General features: G+C 39.9%; 1 protein-coding gene across 2 annotated transcripts in view; it reads left to right on the top strand.

Moving 5' to 3' along the window:
* NDST4 (N-deacetylase and N-sulfotransferase 4) overlaps positions 1-20437 on the top strand; it is a 174611-nt gene that overhangs the window by 9291 nt on the left and 144883 nt on the right. For both annotated transcript variants that reach the window (XR_007356276.2, XM_048847159.2), the window contains exons 2-3: positions 4664-4772; positions 7613-8854. Coding sequence is in view for 1 of the 2 variants with exons in the window: in XM_048847159.2 (XP_048703116.2) it covers positions 7874-8854 (981 nt within the window). In the remaining variant the exon portion in view is untranslated. The remainder of the gene's footprint in view (positions 1-4663; positions 4773-7612; positions 8855-20437) is intronic.

Raw genomic sequence — 20437 nt, 5'->3', positions numbered from 1 at the left:
TGCCTTCTTCCTGATCTACCAAACAGACAGGACTCCTGGTCCACAGAAGGCCCCGATGCTTAGGGTAAGGTTGCAAGGACTGAATCTACTGAGGTCCCATAAAAATCGGTGCTTGTTCTGATCTGAATCTATAATGAGGCTTCAGAGTAACAGCTGTGTTAGTCTGTATTCATAAAAAGAAAAGGAGTACTTGTGGCACCTTAGAGACTAACCAATTTATTTGAGCATGAGCTTTCGTGAGCTACAGCTCACTTCATTGGTCACGAAAGCTCATGCTCAAATTGGTTAGTCTCTAAGGTGCCACAAGTACTCCTTTTCTTATAATGAGGCTGTAACCAAAAAGACGACCATTGGGTGGGAGGCTGAAAGACTGCTCCTTCCATAATCCCTGTTAGGGTTAACTCTGGTAAACTTATTAGCAAGTGTGTAAAAGGTTCTTTTATTATTTTTAATATATTTTCTCCCTAATGCTTTTTATCTTGACTTGCATAGGAAGAGCTGTGTGATTCCTTATAACTGTAATAGTTGCACCTGTTAAACATCTTTGAGAAAGCAAGCAGTTGTTCTTGGGCAACCTGTCTGTGCTGGGAATAACATTGTGAAGTCAGGGAACTATGCAGCCTGGAAATACCCTGTCAGAAGGGAGAGAGATGTGGATCTCCATGCAGAAAGGAAATGGCTGCACAGCTGGAAGCCTAAGAATGGGTACCCTTGCTGGATCACTCAGGGGAAATACAAGTACAGTGTCCCTGAACTGTGACATAGAGCACAGGCAATGACAAGGCAAACTTCCCCAAACTATACCATCAATATGCTTCAAAACAAATCTGAAGGGGCTCAGGGCCCCTCAAAGGCTGAGTCCACTAACGGGCCATTGCTGGTGATGGTTTTCACCGGAATGCGGAGTGAGACAAGCTATTAACTTTGTATGTGTCACTTAACATCCATCAGATAGATCTAGATTTTGGACATAATTCAGCCTGGGCTAACTTCAAACTAGCAATATGGAGGCAAAAGGCTCCATATCGCCTAATCTGTCCAGTTTTCTTTGTCATTCATTCATTCAATAAATAAATAAATACTTTAAAAGATATATGCAAAAACATTTTATAAACACAATTTTTGGCAGTCTCTCTATTGCAAAGAATTTTTTTCACAAAACTCTGAGTAAAAACATCTGTAAAAACTAGAGCTACTAAAAACTAGTGAGCGGAGTCAAAAGGGTCAAGTGTTCATTGCCTCCAATAGCTCTTCCAGGCATAGATGCCTGCCACTTTTCATTCCATGAGAATTATACATTGTTGGCTTTGTATCCAGTGATAATTAGCCATGACCTTGGCAAATTGTCTGTTTTTCTAAAAACGCAGGAAATTATACATTGACTGTAGAAACCCCTAATCACTGAAAACAATTACTAAAATTAGGTGTTTCAAATGACAAGTGGAGTCTGAATTTACTTAAATCAAGAGAAGGAATAAACATACTAGGGTAGATCCTCAGGTGTTGTAAATTGTCATAGGGAAGTAACTGAAGTCAGGTGAGCTATGACAATTTCTACCTGCTGAGGATCTGCTTTTATAGGCAACACCTTTTAATATGTAAGCTGATGATCAGTCTTGTGAGGGCTGCTAAAACACTTACCAGCAAAGCAGTGTTCATAAAAAAATCTACACAAGTAGTGATGGATGAACCACAAAAACTTTTTGGATAAGCACCTGAAAGTTCATTTGCCTAATGGAAGCTTATCCAGATCACCAGAGTTCAGAAATTTCTCATTTGTGAGATTTCTGGTACTTCCACTTACAAAAGCTGCTGTATTCCAAGAGAGCAGAGGCTCAAAAAAAGGAAGAATAATATCTAAAAAATCTAATTTTTTTTCAGACTTGGAACTTTGGTTTGAATTTTGGATTTATGTTCAGGAAGGAATGATTGAGTGTGAACCTCTTTTACTCAAACCAGTTCACTTGTCTTTTGTACTGAACCATTGTGGTTAATTTGTCTAAATATAGGAAAGTAAGTGCTTTAAAATCAGGGATTGCTGAACAGATAATTAGGGACATTGAATTGGGTTCATACAAATTTAGTATTTGCCCTCAAAAGAAAAAATAAACTCTGGAACCAAACTTTTTTTGAGGTTAAAAAAATTCACTTATCTTGTTTCATTATTTTCATACACATCTGGATTCCAACTAGAAATGGAAATGAAAGTTCCAACATACTATGAGAAAAAAGATGTTTCTGAAGCATTTCCAGACCAAAACCCCATAATATCTATTCTGTCAAGTAAAGATTTGTGTGTCAACAACAAATGGGCATGTTATTGACCATGACCCATAGTCCCTCTAGTACTTGTCTCCTGCTTGGTCCTTTGGCTTTTCCCTTTATGTTCACCCTATCAGCCTGATGGCAACATAACCTGGGAGAGGATACCTCTATCCTTACCTCTTGACTTGAGGGGAGTATAGGGTTCCAGGATTTCATGTCCAACCCTATACAAAGGGATGAACAAACATCCAACACCCCAATACTCCTGAATTTTGGGAGATTTGAAATCTGGTTCCAAAATTGTGCCATTTGGACAAAAAATGAACTAAAGTTTAATGTTATGTTATAGCTCAAAAATCATTTTCTCATTAAGAACATTTACTGGTTTATGTTTTATTCATTGTCTATCTTGTTAATGATCCTTGTTGTGGCCAAATTTAGCCCTGGTTTAAGTGGGTCAACTCCACTGTGGTTAATAGGCTAACGTATGTTAACCATTGTGGTTAATAGGTCTACATTAGAAACTTTTGTAATATCTCTTAAATTTCTATACTGGAAAAAGCTCTAGTGCAGATACAGTTCACCCGCTTATTTCATTTGGGGAACTTGTATCGGCTTTATCAGGTAAAGCACACTTTTGCTGGTATAAGATACATCAGGGGTCGGCAACCTTTGAGAAGTGGCGTGCCAAGTCTTCATTAATTTAAGGTTTCACTTGCCAGTAATAAAATTACATTAACAGGGGCTCCCCCGACAGAGCCTCAGACTGGCAGCGGGCTGAGAGGTGCCGGCGGCCAGGACCCAGGCTGGCAGGGGCTGGTGGCTGGAACCCCAGACTGGCAGCGTAGGCGGCAGATGGATTCCCAGACCGGCAGCGGGCTGAGCGGCTCAGCCCGCTGCCGGGCTGGGGTACCGTCTGCCACCCGCATTGCCGGTCTGGGGTCCTGGCTGCCAGCCCCACTCATTCTGTTGCTGGCCTGGATGGACGGAACCCCAGGCCGGCAGCAGGCTGAGTGGGGCTCATGGCTGGGACCCTGGCTGGCAGGGGCCGGCAGACAGAACCCCAGACTGGCAGCGTGGGCGGCAGATGGAACCCCAGACGAGCGGCTCAGCACGCTGCCAGTCTGGGGTTCCATCCACCGGCCCCTGCCAGCCAAGGTCCCAGCTGCTGGCCCCGCTCAGCCTGCTGCTGTCCTGGGGTTCCATCCATTCAGGCTGGCAGCAGGCTGAGTGGGGCCGGCGGCTGGGACCCTGGCTGGAAGCAGAGTGCCACTAAAAATCAGCTCACATGACACCTTTGGTACGCGTGCCACAGGTTACCAACCCCTGAGATACATGTATATGATAAGGGTTTGCCAATAAAGCTATAACAGCAAACATGTTTTAGTGTAGACCAGGCCAGAGTCTTCTATGGTACTGCATGCTGCATGTTGCCATTATATTTAGTGTTTCTGGGACAAATGAAAAATTACAGTATTAGCATGTGAACTTGTCAATGCAAAATATGACAATGTAGAATTCAGCTCTCTATGTAAAATTCACCAGGTACAGAGAGCCAGCACAAGGTCTTTGCATCCTTGAAGATATATTCTGAGTGAATATCACTTTGTTTCCTTAATCAGTATATCAAAATTTGGACCCTCTCCTGCAAGGTGGAGCATCAATGAACTCAGTCAGAGCTGAGAGCCCACAAAACCTCAGAAATTGGACTCTAAAATGAAACTGGATCAGTAATACTAAATTATACTAAATGAAGCCTGATTTGGACATTCATGTTCAAGTTTTACAGAGCTATAATAGATTCATACAGTATAAAGATACTCCCAGAAAAACTGAAGGGCTGAATGCATATAATGCTGTTGAACCATAAGGGGAGAGTTTCAAATGCACAAATGGCAGTTCCCTACTCCCAGTTATGGCTTGGAAAATCTCCCCCGAATGGGTTAGTATAACTGATTTACTTTCATAGACTTTAATGATGTTGCACTGCTTCTTACTGAACAATATTAACAGTTCCAAAGAACAAATCTAACCAGGTGCCCAAACCTAGAACTGAATCTTGCTCCAAGTGCCATTCAGATTAAAATGAATATCTTTATTTAATAAAATATATGTATGGGTAATTTTAAAACATTTATCCAATATTTATAACAACATCTACAGATGGACTCGATTAGATTAGATTGAGATACTAATATTTCTTTCAGATGGGATTTTATCTTTTGTATTTAGATTGTAAAGTCTTTGGGATAAGGACTCTCTTTTTGTTCTGTTTCTGTACATTGTCTAGCACAATAGGATTCTGGTCCATGACCAGGAGCTGCGAGGTGCTACCACAATGCAAAATGATAATGATCGATCTCACCAAATGTATTATTTTGACACTTTATAATTCCAGTACCTGAGGGACCCAAGAGGAAAAAAAGCTGAGGGGAAAAAAGGAGAAAATGTAGATCTACTAATTGCATTCTATTCACCTGGGCTACAGAAGTGGACTAAGAAATTTAGTAAGTATAAAACCTGTTGCAGGATCAGATTTATTAGCACTTAAATTATATTGCTTTTGCACTAAAGTCTAAAATAAGGTGTTTTACCTGCTGGTACAGATTGCTGTGACCTTTTTGGACTCAGCTTGATTGCAGTTCCATTTGTTTTGTAAGCTGTCCTGGTGGATAACAGGTGCTGCCATTCTTTGTCTGGCAAAAGCAAGAAAATATTGCCCTCTAGTGCTGAAAGAAAAATATACAATGTGAAGTTCAGATATTTTTTTCATTTCAAAATATCTCCAAAACCAAAAGTTGTAGGCATTAGCTATTCTATTTTATGGTCTGTGTACACCCAAAATGAGGATGTAATTTCCCAGAAAGATTATAGTGATTTGATAAACCCCAAGAGTCAGACATGAGCGATTCATCCATGTCACCAAAGTCCCAGAACTCAAAGACAGCCTCATAAAGACAGTTTCCATTGATCTGACTTTATCTTTTTATAAAAAAAAAAAATTAATTGGCTCTTTTGAGATTAAAGCACCTCGAACCTCAAAGCCAATAAAGCAAGCAATAAAGAAGCATTTATTACTCTTATAATTATCTTGATTATTAGTAGTATTTCTTTAATTAAATTATTAATTATTATTATTATTAGTGTATATTTCCAGTCAAAAACTCTGCACAAGAATAAATCTTTCTTGCTGCTGTTTGCTAGTGGCTGTGACACAAACTTGAATCAATTATTGTTCTGCTGCTGGCGCACTATGGCAAAGCATGAAAGAATATGAAGAGTGCGGCAGCAAGCCTCTGACTCAAGAATATACTTTAGAGAAAATCTTACACTGGCAGAGGAATGGACAGAATGACCTCCCTTATAGATGTTTTCTATCTCTAAATTCTGTGAGTCAAATTCTGATGCCCATACTCACGTTGAGTAGTACATTATTGAACAATTAGACCTTTTTATTCAGAGTTTATCCCCATGACTTTGTTTCTCTCTTTTGCTGAGCCTTTCACCTGAATTTTGACATCAGAAAAGTAGTGTAACAATTGGATGACAGAAGAGGTCTGATATCTGATACCAGTATGGTAGCAGAAGAAAAAATATTTAAAAGAGCATTAACACCCTTCCTTTGTATTATTTATGTTTACTATAAACAATCAGAAAAGGCCCCTTATGATGGCACACCATTATTAGATAAATATACCATTAGAGAGTGCCCATATATTGTATTTATTACATTTCTCAGGTTTAGATTTAAAAGTCTTCCAAAAATCTCAAATATTTAAGTTCCTATCTTTATTCTGCAGTCTAGTTTTACAAATGAAGATTGGTCAACTAACAGGTCTTCTTTAAAAAGAATGTTAATTCTTAGCACTATAAAATAATCCACTGTTTACAACCTTACATTGTTCCAGTGGGCAAACAGTATAAATAATTCAGAAAGAGAAGATGCTCACTTGTCCTTATTTAAGCCCATAAAACAAAATCATCTATTTTTTCTGATTTTTTTTCACCTTTCCACTTCTGAAAAACCACCCCCAAAGCCCTCCCAACTTCATTGTGTACTCCTTGACTGACAAACTCAAAAGTGATCAAATGTCTGTGGATGGTTCACTATAAAGAATATTTCCTCCATTTTCCAGAATTGTTTTGCATCCGTCCTTCAAGCTGCAACAGTCTTCCTGGTGCAAATGTCTGTATATAAGGTTTCTAAAATGCACTTTAAGCTGTGTAAAGAATTCCCACTGGAAAATGGCATAGTATAGTGGTTTTCAACCTTTTTTCATTTGCAGACCCCTAAAGGGTTTCCAGTGGAGGTGCAGACCCCTTTGGAAATTTTAAACATAGCCTGAGGACCTCCAGGGGTCTGCAGACCACAGGTTGAAAACCACTGGCATAGTATAAACAGTTTTTCACTGTAAGGAATTACAGAAAGCTAGCCAGTGAATCTGGCCCATATGCCTCTCTTACCTCCATCTTCTATTTAATAATAGAAGAGAGACAGATTAAAGCCCTGCATTCATTTTAAGCCCCATATTTACATGCTTGTAACCATTTCAGGAAATTACCCTTTGAGGAGAAATGTAGCAGTATTAAGCTCAACACAGGATTTAATCATTTAGAAGAGTTTAGTAAAATTTAGTTCAGCTGTTTTAGAATTGTCTAGATGGTAACAATAATTGTAATTACTTAAAAAATTATAATGTTTTTGGCACTTTAATAACTCAAGAATAACTTCATTTAAGCCTGCAGTCTTGGATTCATATCCTGCAAATATTTGTACACATGGAGTAGATCCCACTGATTGCTTAAGATATAGAAATACATAAAAATTAGAGACAGCGAAAGTCTTTTCGTTCTTCTAACACATCCCCACTCTAATAACAGGAAGGTTCCATACTACATGTTTTCTAATACTTTGTCTTGACTAGTTTGAAATGTCTCAAAACACTGGAGTTCCACTATCTCCTTTCAGAAGACCATGCCACAATTTGATAAATGTGTCCAAGTTTTTCTTTTTCTTAATTTCATCCCATTATTCTAAATTAGACCTGCTTGCAATTGCAAGAAATCTTTTTAGCAAAGGAGACATGACTGACTGAACATCATTCAGTGCTGTATTTAGATTTCATTTCATGTCAAAAGCATTTTGGAAAATTACCTTAAATAGATATTTTTAAAAAAAGTTAACTACTAAAAAAGCAGCTGACAGTCAGCTAGTACTGTACAATCAATAAATCTCCTCTTCCTCAGATTGCACATATCAGTTGCTAGCTTATTTAATTAACACACTTATTTTTAATTGCTTTATGGATTTTGTTTTTACTTACTCTAATTTCACCCTTTGTTGCAGATAATGTTAAGCATCATCTCCATTGATTTTTTGCAAGTGCTGCATTCAGAGAAGATCTCTTCCAATTTAGATTTCCAGATACTTTGACTTTGAGCTCTAACAACTTTATAACCTCCCCAAAGCCCCTCATAAATGCATTGCAATGGTCACATGAACATTTTGGGCGTGGTACCAGCACCATTTTTTGTCCTCTCTGCTATGGCACTTTAAGAGGATAAAGCCAAAAAAGTTTCTTCTTTTAAATTGAAAGTATTCCAAAAAATGAATCTTATTGTGAAACTTCGTAGAAGTTTCAGAACACTGGTAATTCTCTTAACCACCTTCTGTTTAGTAAGCATAGTCATTTCCGCCTATTACTTATATACAGGCTACAAACAGGAGATGACCCTAGTTGAAGCCACTGGAGAAGCAGAATGTGAGGGCCTTAAACTTTTACCATACAGGTCCATGGAGCTGAAGACTGCTAAGCTGATGGATCCATCTAATACTGACCCTATTGTCTTGCTATTTGTGGAGAGCCAATACTCCCAGCTTGGACAAGATATCATAGCCATCCTCGAGTCTAGTCGATTCCAGTACCATATGGTAATTGCACCTGGAAAAGGTGACATTCCTCCTCTTAGAGATAGTGGCAAAGGGAAATATATGCTTGTTATATACGAGAATATTTTAAAGTATGTGTCCATGGACGCATGGAATAGAGAGCTCCTGGAAAAATACTGTGTGGAATACAGTGTTAGCATAATTGGTTTTCACAAAGCCAATGAGAACAGCTCACCAAGTATTAAATTAAAAGGATTTCCACTAGACCTTTACAATAATGTAGCCCTCAAAGATTGCTTTGTAAACTCTCAATCTCCTCTACTGCACATTACCAAAGCACCACGGGTTGAGAAAGGCCCACTACCTGGGGAAGACTGGACGGTTTTCCTATTTAATCACTCCACCTACCAACCTGTGCTTTTAACTGAATTACAGACTTCCAGATCCTTCCCACCATCATTGCCTAAGGCTCCACTGTATGCTACAGTGATTCAGGACTTGGGGCTTCATGATGGGATTCAGAGAGTCCTTTTTGGAAACAACTTGACCTTTTGGCTACACAAGTTGATCTTTCTAGATGCTGTCTCTTTCCTGACGGGGAAGAAGCTCACATTGTCCTTGGATAGGTACATTCTTGTCGATATAGATGACATCTTTGTTGGAAAGGAGGGAACAAGGATGAACATCCAGGATGTGAAGGTAAGCCAAGAACTGGGGATGGCGTCTCAAATAAATGGCTCAAATCATAAATACATCTGGAGAGAGATAGAGAAAGAGCAAAGGAGGCCTGGGAGGACTCAGCCTCATAGTAATGCAACCAAGTTACAAGTAAATCCAACAGGTTTGAAAGCACAATCAGAATTTTGTTACATTTTGTATTGTTGGAACTGGTCGAAAGTGGCTGTCCCACACACACAACTATGCATGCTCAAACATACTCTCACACATAAGCATCTCGTGTATTGGTCACTCTGTAATAGAGGGTAGCCCACATAATGTCAGATCTGCTCAACAGTTTATTACTATATTGCCTCTAGTGGCTGAGCCACAACTAACCCTATTAGTGTCACAGTTAACAGAGATTCTTTTAGCCTGAATGTTGCGTCAGTGATTTTGGATTGCTTACCTTGCTAAGAACTGTAAAGTCGCAAAAGACAGCAGATTTGTTGTAACTGGCATCCACAATACATGCACATAGATTCATAGATACTAAGGTCAGAAGGGACCATTATGATCTAGTCTGACCTCCTGCACAATGCAGGCCACAGAATTTCACCCACCCACTCCTGCAAAAAACATACAGCAGAGACTATAACCTGAATTACAGGAAGGTCAATGTGTGAAAGTACCAAAGAGCTCGGTATGTCCCATTTCATAGAGACTTGTGACATGTACCCTAATTACAGGGTTGCCATGCTGACTAGTGGGACAGAGTACAGCGTAATGTCGAATGAGTAAGTGGGCAGACACCCGGACCCTAGGAACAGGGCGGTCACAATGCTCAGTTTAACATAGAGCTCAATGCCCCTCAAAAGACAGGGGGAGGTGACGTACACTCTAATTACAGGACAGTCATCAAATGCATGTACATAATCATATATAAGGAAACATTTGCATATAGACGGATGCACACAATTTACAGGTATTTATTCTGAACCAGAGTTTTATTGGGTTTAAAAAAACAAAACAAGTGGTGTTTGTGTAGTTTGTAAACTTTCCAGAAAAGATGTTTGTTATTTATAACTTCACTTTGTATTAGAAAAACAAAAGAATTTTCAAGCAGTTATGAAATGCTAAAAGGTATAATCTCATTCTGATGTATGAGGCTTAGAAGAACAACTCTCTTTACCATTACTAGCAGTTTCATAATTAAAGCTTCACAAAACAAGATACCTTTACATCTTACACTTGTACATCCGTAGTTATGATCGTATACGGTTTTTTTCCCCTTGATCTAGAATGTTCATTGACTGAATTGTTGGTGTTTTGTGTTTGATTAAAAAAAACCAAAAACCCAAACTATTGAAGTTTCCAGTACAAAAGCTCTGGATGTTTATCCTGTGAAATTCGAACTCAGGAAGATTCTTAGAAATATCTTTGGGAATTAAAAATGATGAACTGATACCAGTAGCATTACTCTTAATTAAAGGTTCCTTTGGAATTGACTAAATGTCCACATATTAAGGAAATTATCATATTAATAGAGGCTATTAGAGACTTTTCAGCCATTGCAAATGTATGTTCCCTATTCCCTACACAGTGGGATTTTTCTTGTAAACATTGAAATGCTTCCATAATCAATGAGCATGCACATACACACACACACCAAGCCTTTATCTACAATCTTTTTATGAAGTCCTAAGTTTGTTTCATTATGTTTTAAAATTATTTTTTTCATTATATGCATTTTCTACATGTCTGTATCCTGGCCAGGGCCAGTAGCAGAACCAGATGAATTGAGATTTCACCAGAAGTTGCTCCTGTGACATTTCCAGGCCAGTTTTGCAGACCCAGAAAGTTCAGATAATTGGAACAGGCAACCATGCTTTTGGATGCTTATCAAAGCTGACACCAAAACCCAATCCAACTCTTATTATCATCAATGGACACTAGAAAGGCCCCTGAACTCCAAACCTTTTGAGATTTGATATTACTACAGCTGAGCAAATAACTGATTTTTTTCAACAACTATCAGTTTGTTTTAAAATGAAACAGAACCTTTTGGTTTTATCTTACTGAAACAAAAAACAAAGACAATTTATTTCAGATTGAACAAAAGCTTTTGTTCATTTCAATATTTTTTGGGGGGGAGGGTGTCATTTTGTTAGATTTTAAGTATGGATTTTAAAATCTTTTTATTTAAAAAATAATTTAACCAAATTTCAAAATGAAATTTCATTTTGAAGGAAAAAGTCAAAATGTTTCAATTCAAGAATGTCAACACAAACCATTTATACTTTCATTTTTGCACTTTTTATTCTGCCAAAACTATTTGCTGAATTTGACTCAAAATCTGAACATTTTGATTCACTGAATTTACTGTTTGACTGAAAAATTTCACCCAGCTGTAACCATTACTAGTTACAAAGTGTACTAGTTCAGTAGTGAGATCAGATGGTTTTTAGATGCTTAGTGAGCTGAAATGCACATTAAAATCCAGTGACTAAGGGCTTGTCTACACAGGGAAATTGACTGGAACTATGGAGTAAACTACTATGGAGTAAACTATTCTGCAATAGTTCCCTGTGTGGCTACTCTTATCCTAGAAAAAGTGTGACTTTTTTTTCTGATTTAGCTTAATCTACTTCAAAAGTAGATTAAGCTAAACTGGAAAAATAAATGATTCTTATTGCTGAATAAGAGTGTCTACAAGGAGAGTTATTCCAGAACTCATGGCGATCGGGGGAGGTCCCGGATGACTGGAAAAAGGAAGAAGGAGGATCCTGGGAACTACAGGCCAGTCAGCCTCACCTCAGTCCCTGGAAAAATCATGGAGCAGTTCCTCAAGGAGTCAATTCTGAAGCACTGAGAGGAGAGGAAAGTGATCAGGAACAGCCAGCATGGATTCACCAAGGGCAAGTCATGCCTCATTAATCCAATTGCCTTCTATGACGAGATAACTGGCTCTGTGGATGAGGGGAAAGCAGTGGACTTGTTGTTCCTTGACTTTAGCAAAGCTTTTGACATGGTCTCCCACAGTATTCTTGCCAGTAAGTTAAAGAAGTATGGGCTGGATGAATGGACGATAAGGTGGATAGAAAGCTGACTAGATTGTCGGACTCAACAGGCAGTAATCAATGGCTCTATGTCTAGTTGGCAGCTAGTATCAAGTGGAGTGCCCCAGGGGTCGGTCCTTGGGCCGGTTTTGCTCAATAACTTCATAAATGATCTGGAGGAGAGTGGATTGCAGCCTCATCAAGTTTGCAGAGGACACTAAACTGGGAGGAGAGGTAGATACGCTGGAGAGTAGTGATAGGATACGGAGGGCCATAGACAAATTAGAGGATTAGGCCAAAAGAAATCTGATGAGGTTCAACAAGGACAAGTGCAGAGTCCTGCACTTAGGACAGAAGAACCCCATGCATCGCTACGGACTAGGGACCGAATGGCTAGGCAGCAGTTCTGCAGAAAGAGACCTAGGGGTTACAGTGAACGAGAAGCTGGATCTGAGTCAACAGTGTGCCCTTGTTGCCAAGAAGGCCAATGGCATTTTGGGATGTATAAGTAGGGGCATTGCCAGCAGATCAAGGGATGTGATCGTTCCACTCTATTCGACATTGGTGAGGCCTCATCTGGAGTACTGTGTCCAGTTTTGGGCCCCACACTACAAGAAGGATGTGGAAAAATTGGAAAAAGAGTCCAGCGGAGGTCAACAAAAATGATTAGGGGTCTGGAACGCATGACTTCTGAGGAGAGGCTGAGGGAACTGGGATTGTTTAGTCTGCGGAAGAGAATTATGAGGCGGGATTTGATAGCTGCTTTCAACTACCTGAAAGGGGGTTCCAAAGATGATGGATCTAGACTGTTCTCAGGGGTAGCGGATGACAGAATGAGGAGTAATGGTCTCAAGTTGCAGAGGGGGAGGCTTAGGTTGGATATTAGGAAAAAATTTTCACTAGGAGGGTGGTGAAACACTGAAATGCGTTACCTAGGGAGGTGGTGGAATCTCCTTCCTTAGAAGTTTTTAAGGTCAGGCTTGACAAAGCCCTGGCTGGGATGATTTAGTTGGGGATTGGTCCTGCTTTGAGCAGGGGGTTGGACTAGAGGACCTCCTGAGATCCCTTCCAACCCTGATATTCTATGATTCTATGAATAGCAATAGCACTTTAAATTCACAGCCTGCCTTATTGCAGAATAACTTCCCCATGTAGTCAAGACCTAAACAACTTCTTCTTTTGCCTAGCGAATTAATAATTCCATAGCAGCTCCCCTGACTGTCTTTGGTAAATGACACTTGATTTCTACCTGTAATCTTCCACATCTCAATTTGAAACAGAAGAAAGCTATGTATACTTTAAACTGACAGTGCTGAGTCATCTCTCAGTCCTGACAAATATCACATTGTTTAGAATAGCAGACTTCTTCCATTTATTTCCCACTTTTGATCTGCTATACTTTTGATAAGTGATCTGTATAATGGGGTTCCTCTTCAGGTGCTATCACATGCAAAAAATAAACAGTAGTACAAATAAAATTAAGCCAAATTGGCATTTTACTGTTTAGTAAACCCAAGTGCTCTACACCAGTGATTCTCAAAATAGGGCTGCTGCTTGTTCAGGGAAAGCCCCTGGCAGGCCGGGCCTCTTTGTTTACCTGCCCCGTCTGCAGGTTCAGCCGATCGCAGCTCCCACTGGCCGCAGTTTGCCACTCCAGGCCAATGGGGGCTGCAGGAAGGGCCGCCAGCACATCCCTCAGCATGCACTGCTTCCGGTAGCCCCCATTGTCCTAGAGCGGCGAACTGCAGCCAGTGGGAGCTGCAATTGGCCTAACCTGCGGATGCGGCAGGTAAACAAACTGGCCTGGCCCGCCAGGGGCTTTCCCTGAACAAGCAGCGGCCCTAGTTTGAGAACCACTGCTCTGCACTACATTCATGTCATGCAACAGAAGAGTATGTGCATTATGCTCAGAGACCAAAGTAATGTTTAACTAGGAATGCTATGTGAAAAACATTTGCAGAATCAAAGACAGGATAATTCACGTAGCCCATGGTTGAAGTGCTTGCAAGGAATTCAGATCTTACCCTGCTCACCAGAGCAGTGTGCCGACAACATTTGAGCAGAATCCCAGCCTTAGGGAGACAGAGGGGTGAAAAAGTCACTCTAGCATTCCAACATGTTCTGTGTAAAACACTTTACTGCCCCTGCCTCCCTCCCCCAAAAGGCTATATTGACACCAAAGTATACATTACTACTTTTGTGTGCATCCATCAAGAGGAACAGAGATTTGTATTATATCTTGACAAAAACAAGGAGGCTTTATGTACTGTCTTCTAGATACACTTTTTAAAAAAGGAAACATTCTCTTTATGGATTGTATTTGAATAGAAGTTTTCATGAAATATTGTGTTCCTCCTGTATTTCTGAAGTGCTATGCAAGGAACAATATAACAATCCACATCTGGCATTGCATTTTCAACACATAGTACAAGGTAATGGGATGTGGGGTTTTTTGCATCACCATGTAGGGAATCACAACCAAAATAGGTGGGATTCAAAACTCCAGTTGGTGCCTGGCTACCAGGACAGGGTAGATACTAGGCATGATATGCACCCTATGGCCTGGGTTGAAAATTCATGGAAAATCATAGAAAGTATTCATAACAAATAAAAGTCAGAATGGGGCACTTAATCTTCTTTTAATGGGGTTATTTACCCAGGCAAGAAAAGTAGTCCAGTGACTAGAGCAGTGAGCTAAGAATCCAGGAATCTGCATTCTCATTCCCCAGTCTGTCACTGTTGAACAAGTCACTTGAGCCCAGATTTTCAAGAGTAACTTCTAATTTTATATGCTTCAGTTGTGTGGTGGATAACTATGGACAGTTCTGACTAAATTCTCAGCAGTGGCTCACTGAATTTGGGTGCCTCCATTTTTAGTGCCCAAGTTGAGACATATATGGCCTGATTTTCAGAGGTATTGGGCACCCACACATCCAAATGAAGTCAACTATGGAATTGCAGTTGGTCAGCACCTGAAATCAAGCCCAAGGTTCAGACTCTGCAGAAACTGAATGTATCCCACAATGGGTTCTCAAATACCAAAGTGGGCATAATTCAGCAAGCATTTCAGTGATGGATAAAACCATCCCTTTGATTTTCTTTTCTAAAAGATGTAGGTGTTGTGATACTTAGGGCTTAATTCTGCCTGTCCTTTGTGTGGATTTTAAGAGTGTGGATGAGCACAGCTCCTTTATTTCAAATGGTTCTAGACCACAAACTGGTTCTCCACATGCAGCTCCATGTTCCTGTACAGGGGTGGGGCAGTATTTGGGTGAGATTCTCTTATGAAACATATGCCATAATCTAGCACTACCATCGCAGTCCGTGTTTACATTATATCACACTAACATTCAAGTCAGCTTTCCTCTCCAGTCAATGTTTAAAATGTGATACTCTCCAGAATGTGCTATTTCTTCAATTAATATGTTCTTTTTGTTAATTTTGATACAGAAGGAACAGAAAATAAAATGCAAATTTCATATGAAGTACTATCTGTCATTTAATGCTATCATTTTTTTTCTGCACCATAAATTCACTTATCTAATTCCTTACTGTCATAGGGCATACAGAGCCCGTGATATCCCAGATTAATAGGGAGACTAGCTGCCTCCTCTGATGGGACTGATTGGTGACCCTGCAACAGCTAGGGAGGTGAAATGGCTGCAGGTCAGACAGGAAGAGAGGCTGAGGAACCACTGAGAGCACTGTAGGCAGCAGACTGTTAGGCCGACAACCAGGTATTTGGAACTCCAGAAGACAAGGATCACAGAACATGAGTCTGGGAAAGAGCCTACAGGAGAGGCATTGTAGGATTGTAAGAGACATTGTAAGAGATTGGGAGATACTGGTTCCAGCTACTAGATGCCTGGAGAAGCACAGAGGAATGGGTGGGTCTGGGTTCCTCTACCAACCCGAGCAGAGTGGTTATTAATGCCTGCAGAGCAAAGGGATCTGAACCCCAACAGGCTAGAGACTGTTGACCATTCACTAGGGTTACAGGACTCCTGACTCACTAGACTCTGAGAGGGAAGAGACTATTAATGATCCAACTGGAACATTAGAGTCATAGTGAGGAACTACTAGACAGGGGGCTAAACGGTGATTGGCTGAATGAAGGAGAAACAGAGGTATTCTTGCCATAACTCCTGCTCAACCGTGGTGGTGGTGGCGGAGGGCACCCGAGCACAAAGTTCTCTAACATACGCACAGTGCAGAATGATAACTATAATAAAGGTTGCACAATCGTCTCCATTCTTGTCATTTTCAGGTTTTTTTTTAATCTTAGTGGCTGAAACATGCCAGGTTTGTTTTCTGTCTGGCAACAGAGGTTAATGAAAAATTGAACCAAAATAATTCAGCCATTTTGAAGAACAGTGCTAAAAATGCCCTCACATTATTTTATAATATTTTTAACAGCTGTAATATGTTTGTGGTAGATGGCAAAAACTTGAAATTTGGAAGGAGGTAATTCCTTGGTCAAACACCCTTCTTTTTGATAGTTTGGTGCAAATTAGTCATGATTTCTCAAAGTTAACGTTGTTGTTTGTTTAAATATACTATGTGAGGGCACATGCAACTTTGTAGAAAGCTCTTTCAAAGGTGTGCCAGATTCCAACTGGTTTTGAACATAATTGCACAGGATAGAGATGTTTGTAAGCAGTTCTGTGTTTTCCTCTATGATTAACGTATTTGTGCAAGGAAACTACAAATGAACACAGAAGCATTTCTAACTCTACACAGAGCGTATGACTAAATAACATTACTCTAAACAATCCTTTCCTAGATACTTTTTTTCATTTCCCATGTAAATTGTAACTTCAAATTAAAAGTTTGTCACTAAAAATTGGTCTTTTGATGACAATCAGTTTAACATAACAATCACAAGGTATGTAACCCTTTTCTTATTAAATTATTTCCTATGACTCAAATGTTTTTATTCCCCATACACAGTCTTTTTTCAATTAGATACTGACAGGGATGCATTTTTGTTTGTTTGTTTAAGGGCAGCATCAGTGAGTGAGAGATTAGAGAATGAGGTTGTTATGGATTGTGTTTACCACAAAAGAGCTGAAGTCCCTTCCACTGTGGAAGCTGTTCAAGGTTATATCTGGCTAAGCAATTAAACAGAAACTCAGCTGAGCCATGGAAAGCTATTTTCCCAAGCTTCATGGGTATCTATCTTAAGCCTGCAGAGTTTCTGCAAATTAATTTATCTCCTTCCCTCCTCCTAATATATTATCTCTCTGCTTGGTTTTGAAAATCTAAAGATCCACAAATGCATCAGTTACTTGCAGAATTGTGAAGTTCATCTAGCTTTAAATTGCATTGATCCCCAATCATACAACAGCTCCAACCACACTGACATCAGCACTCTAGGGAAAACAATTGGTAATATGTGGCTGTCCTACATTTGTGCTACATGCACTGCATACAGAAGTTGATTTTTCATCTTTAAAACTTTCTCTAACCAAACACAAACAAATTTGCTGTCAATCAGCATTAGCAAATTCTTGGTACCTTTTTGATTGAAGACATTCAGTATCTTACTATGACCCCTTTTCCCTAAAAAGCTAAAGTGTTCTGTTCTGCATAGTCTAACTGCTGACACAAGGACAAGATTGTCCTTGTTCAATCTGAGGTCGTATAAATTGATGGAGCAGTAGTTAGGAGTGTCCTTTGTGCTACTCCTGACTAAATCCAGTCCTTTTTCTTTGATAACTTCATGAGCCTTCTGCATTCTCAACCACTCATGTTCTAAGCATCAACTCACTTTCCTTTCTTTTAAAATAAAAGTTAAAAAAACATGAGTTTTCGACTCCTCTCCAGTTTCTAGAGGACTGATCTTTATCTTTGACCTTCACTGGATTTTGTTTCTTTAAAAATGCTTTGAACTCCTGAAGAGTGCAATTTCTCTCTCATTCTAGTGCAGTGGTTCTCAAACTAGGGCCGCTGCTTGTTCAGGGAAAGCCCCTGGCGGGCCGGGCCGGTTTGTTTACCTGCCGTGTCCGCAGGTTCAAGCAATCATGGCTCCCACTGACCGCGGTTCGCCACTCCAGGCCAATGGGGGCTACGGGAAGCGGCGCGGGCCGCGGGATGTGCTGGCTGCCCTTCCTGCAGCCCCCATTAGCCTGGAGCCGTGAACCGCAGCCAGTGGGAGCTGCGATCGGCCGAACCTGTGGACGCGGCAGGTAAACAAAGAGGCCCGGCCCGCCAGGGGCTTTCCCTGAACAAGCGGTGGCCCTAGTTTGAGAACCACCATTCTATTACTGTAATGACAAGAATTCATGTTGGACTCATAGCTCTTCTGATAATACAGAATTTAATAGTGCTGCTGCATCAGAGGGCTACCTCCTATGCCTGATAATCTAAGAATAGGTCTTTACATCTCATACCTTCTGTGATCCTTCTGTAAGGACAATTGATTTTAAATATAGTAGGTAAAAATATCTGGCCCAGATCCTCAGCTTTTGCAAACCTGCACAGAATGCAAGTCTGCTGAAGAGCAAAGAGGATACATAAAACACTGATTTACTTTGCCCAATCTTCTTGCTGCTCTGTGCAGCTCTTCCTCCCTGTCTACTCAGAGTTTAAAACCCATTTCTGAGCAAAACCATTGAAAAGCTGTTGAAGAGTACTCTCCAATCACATTTCATCTCTGCCAATATCCTGCACCTTTCACGGTCATTTTTTACACCATGACAGAGAAATGGAGATGGTCACACTGGTGAGTAAACTCCATTTAGCAGTGGATAAAGAAAAAATGACATATTACCAGATGTCTCAGCAAAGTTTGACATGGTAGATCACATGATATGGCTGACTCTCCTTAGAAATTTGCCAGAAATAGTCAAAAATCTGTTACATTGATCCTGGGGGATTATGCTAAGATTATGAACCTACATCTCAAGAACTCTCCTGTGGTGTTCCTTAGGGCTCTATTCCTTCCCACATATCATTTCATATACCTGGTACAACCACTAGGAGAGATTGTGAGATGTCCTTGACTTAAATTACAGCAATACTTAGACAACATCTAACTGTGCATCTTCTTCACAATAAATGCAAACAGCATATCCCGCAATAGTTCCAGTGCTTGAATGAGATTTGCATCCGCATGAAGGCAGGGTGGCAGATGCTAAATACATGCAAGACACAGTTGATGTTGGAAACAAGAAAGCATTTGGAGGAGCCAACGCCATAACCCCACCTTCAATCAAGTATCCTTATTGTCAAGGTGGAACTCATTCTTGTTCTCCTACCCTGTTTCAAGGTCCTCCTGGGCTCTTCACTTTCCAAAACCAAGCAGAATAACTGTATCAATAGACAACACAGTTAGAAATAGAGAACAAAAGGTTTGGCTGCCTCCTCCTATTGCCTATACACATACCTCTGGCAATGTGTATGGTATATGTTAACCTTATTTCTCTTCAGCTTTTACACATAGATGTAGAAGACTCCCACTTGGGATTCATCTTAAATACATTTAAATTGAATAAAAGAGAAATTCATAATACATCATAAGTGCTACACTTGGACCTGAGTAAGAAAAAATAAGAATCAGTCAACCTGCTCTGAAATGGGAGTGTCTAGCCCCTGGACAGTAAATAGGCAAACCGCAGGCCAAATCCAGATTGCCAGACATTTTTGAATGGACCTCTAAATCTTTTTATTTACTTATTATTATAATTATTATTATTTTTTATTATTTTCTCTGGAGTCGGACCTTGACTGTATCTTGACCACAAATTTGGACCTGGACAAAAAAATTGACTGCCCTGGTCTAGCCTATTGTTATTTCAGCTGAAATCATTCAGCATTCTCCCAATTCTCATATCTAGAATCATCCAATTCTTCTTTGCAAGATAATGGGTTTTGTACTGATCCACCATATTAAATGCTTTACCCTTTCAACTTTTTTTCATGGTCTCTTTAAAGGCGGTTCTCTCATTCAGAATCCTAGCAGAAAAGCAGTTAAAAAATAAAACTCCTTTGTCATCAGCTAAACCTTGCCTTTTCTTCCAGGCATCTTGGAGGATTAATTGTCTGTCTGAGCTGCTTACCTGAATTACAATAGAGCTTCTCCCGCTCCCAGGTCTTTCACTTAAGCTATGCTGTGTCCTTTGAGGGGTTTTTTATACTGTAAAGTCATCATCTGGCAAATCCAGAAAAGAGATACATTTTTCTCCATATATTCCATCTCATTCACACTTTCAGTCCCTCTGGAAAACAAATTAACCTAATATTGTTTTGGTGGTTCCTGTTCTCCAATTCTTTCACCTTTTTGTTGTTGTTGTTGTTTTGTTTTTTTGTGGGAAAAGGACAGTGAGTCCATCCCCATATTTCAAAGGTTAACAGAGTGACTTTCCCATCCAGACCAAACAAGGACTTCTTTACCTTTTTAAGAGTCACTTCTTGTTCTCAAACCCTGTTGGTCAGATTATCTACCACAGAAGCAATTGTTCTGACCTTAAGGTTAAGTGTTGGATAACCTGATCTGCTATTGGTTGTTAGTGCATCAGAGATGGCTAAAATATTGAAAATTTCATTTTTTTCAGGAAAAAAGTCT

This window comes from Caretta caretta, chromosome 4 (assembly GCF_965140235.1).
Source record: "Caretta caretta isolate rCarCar2 chromosome 4, rCarCar1.hap1, whole genome shotgun sequence".
Lineage (NCBI taxonomy): Eukaryota > Metazoa > Chordata > Testudines > Cheloniidae > Caretta > Caretta caretta.
Note: the sequence above shows the minus strand (reverse complement) of the source record. Positions and strands in the feature narration are given on the sequence as shown.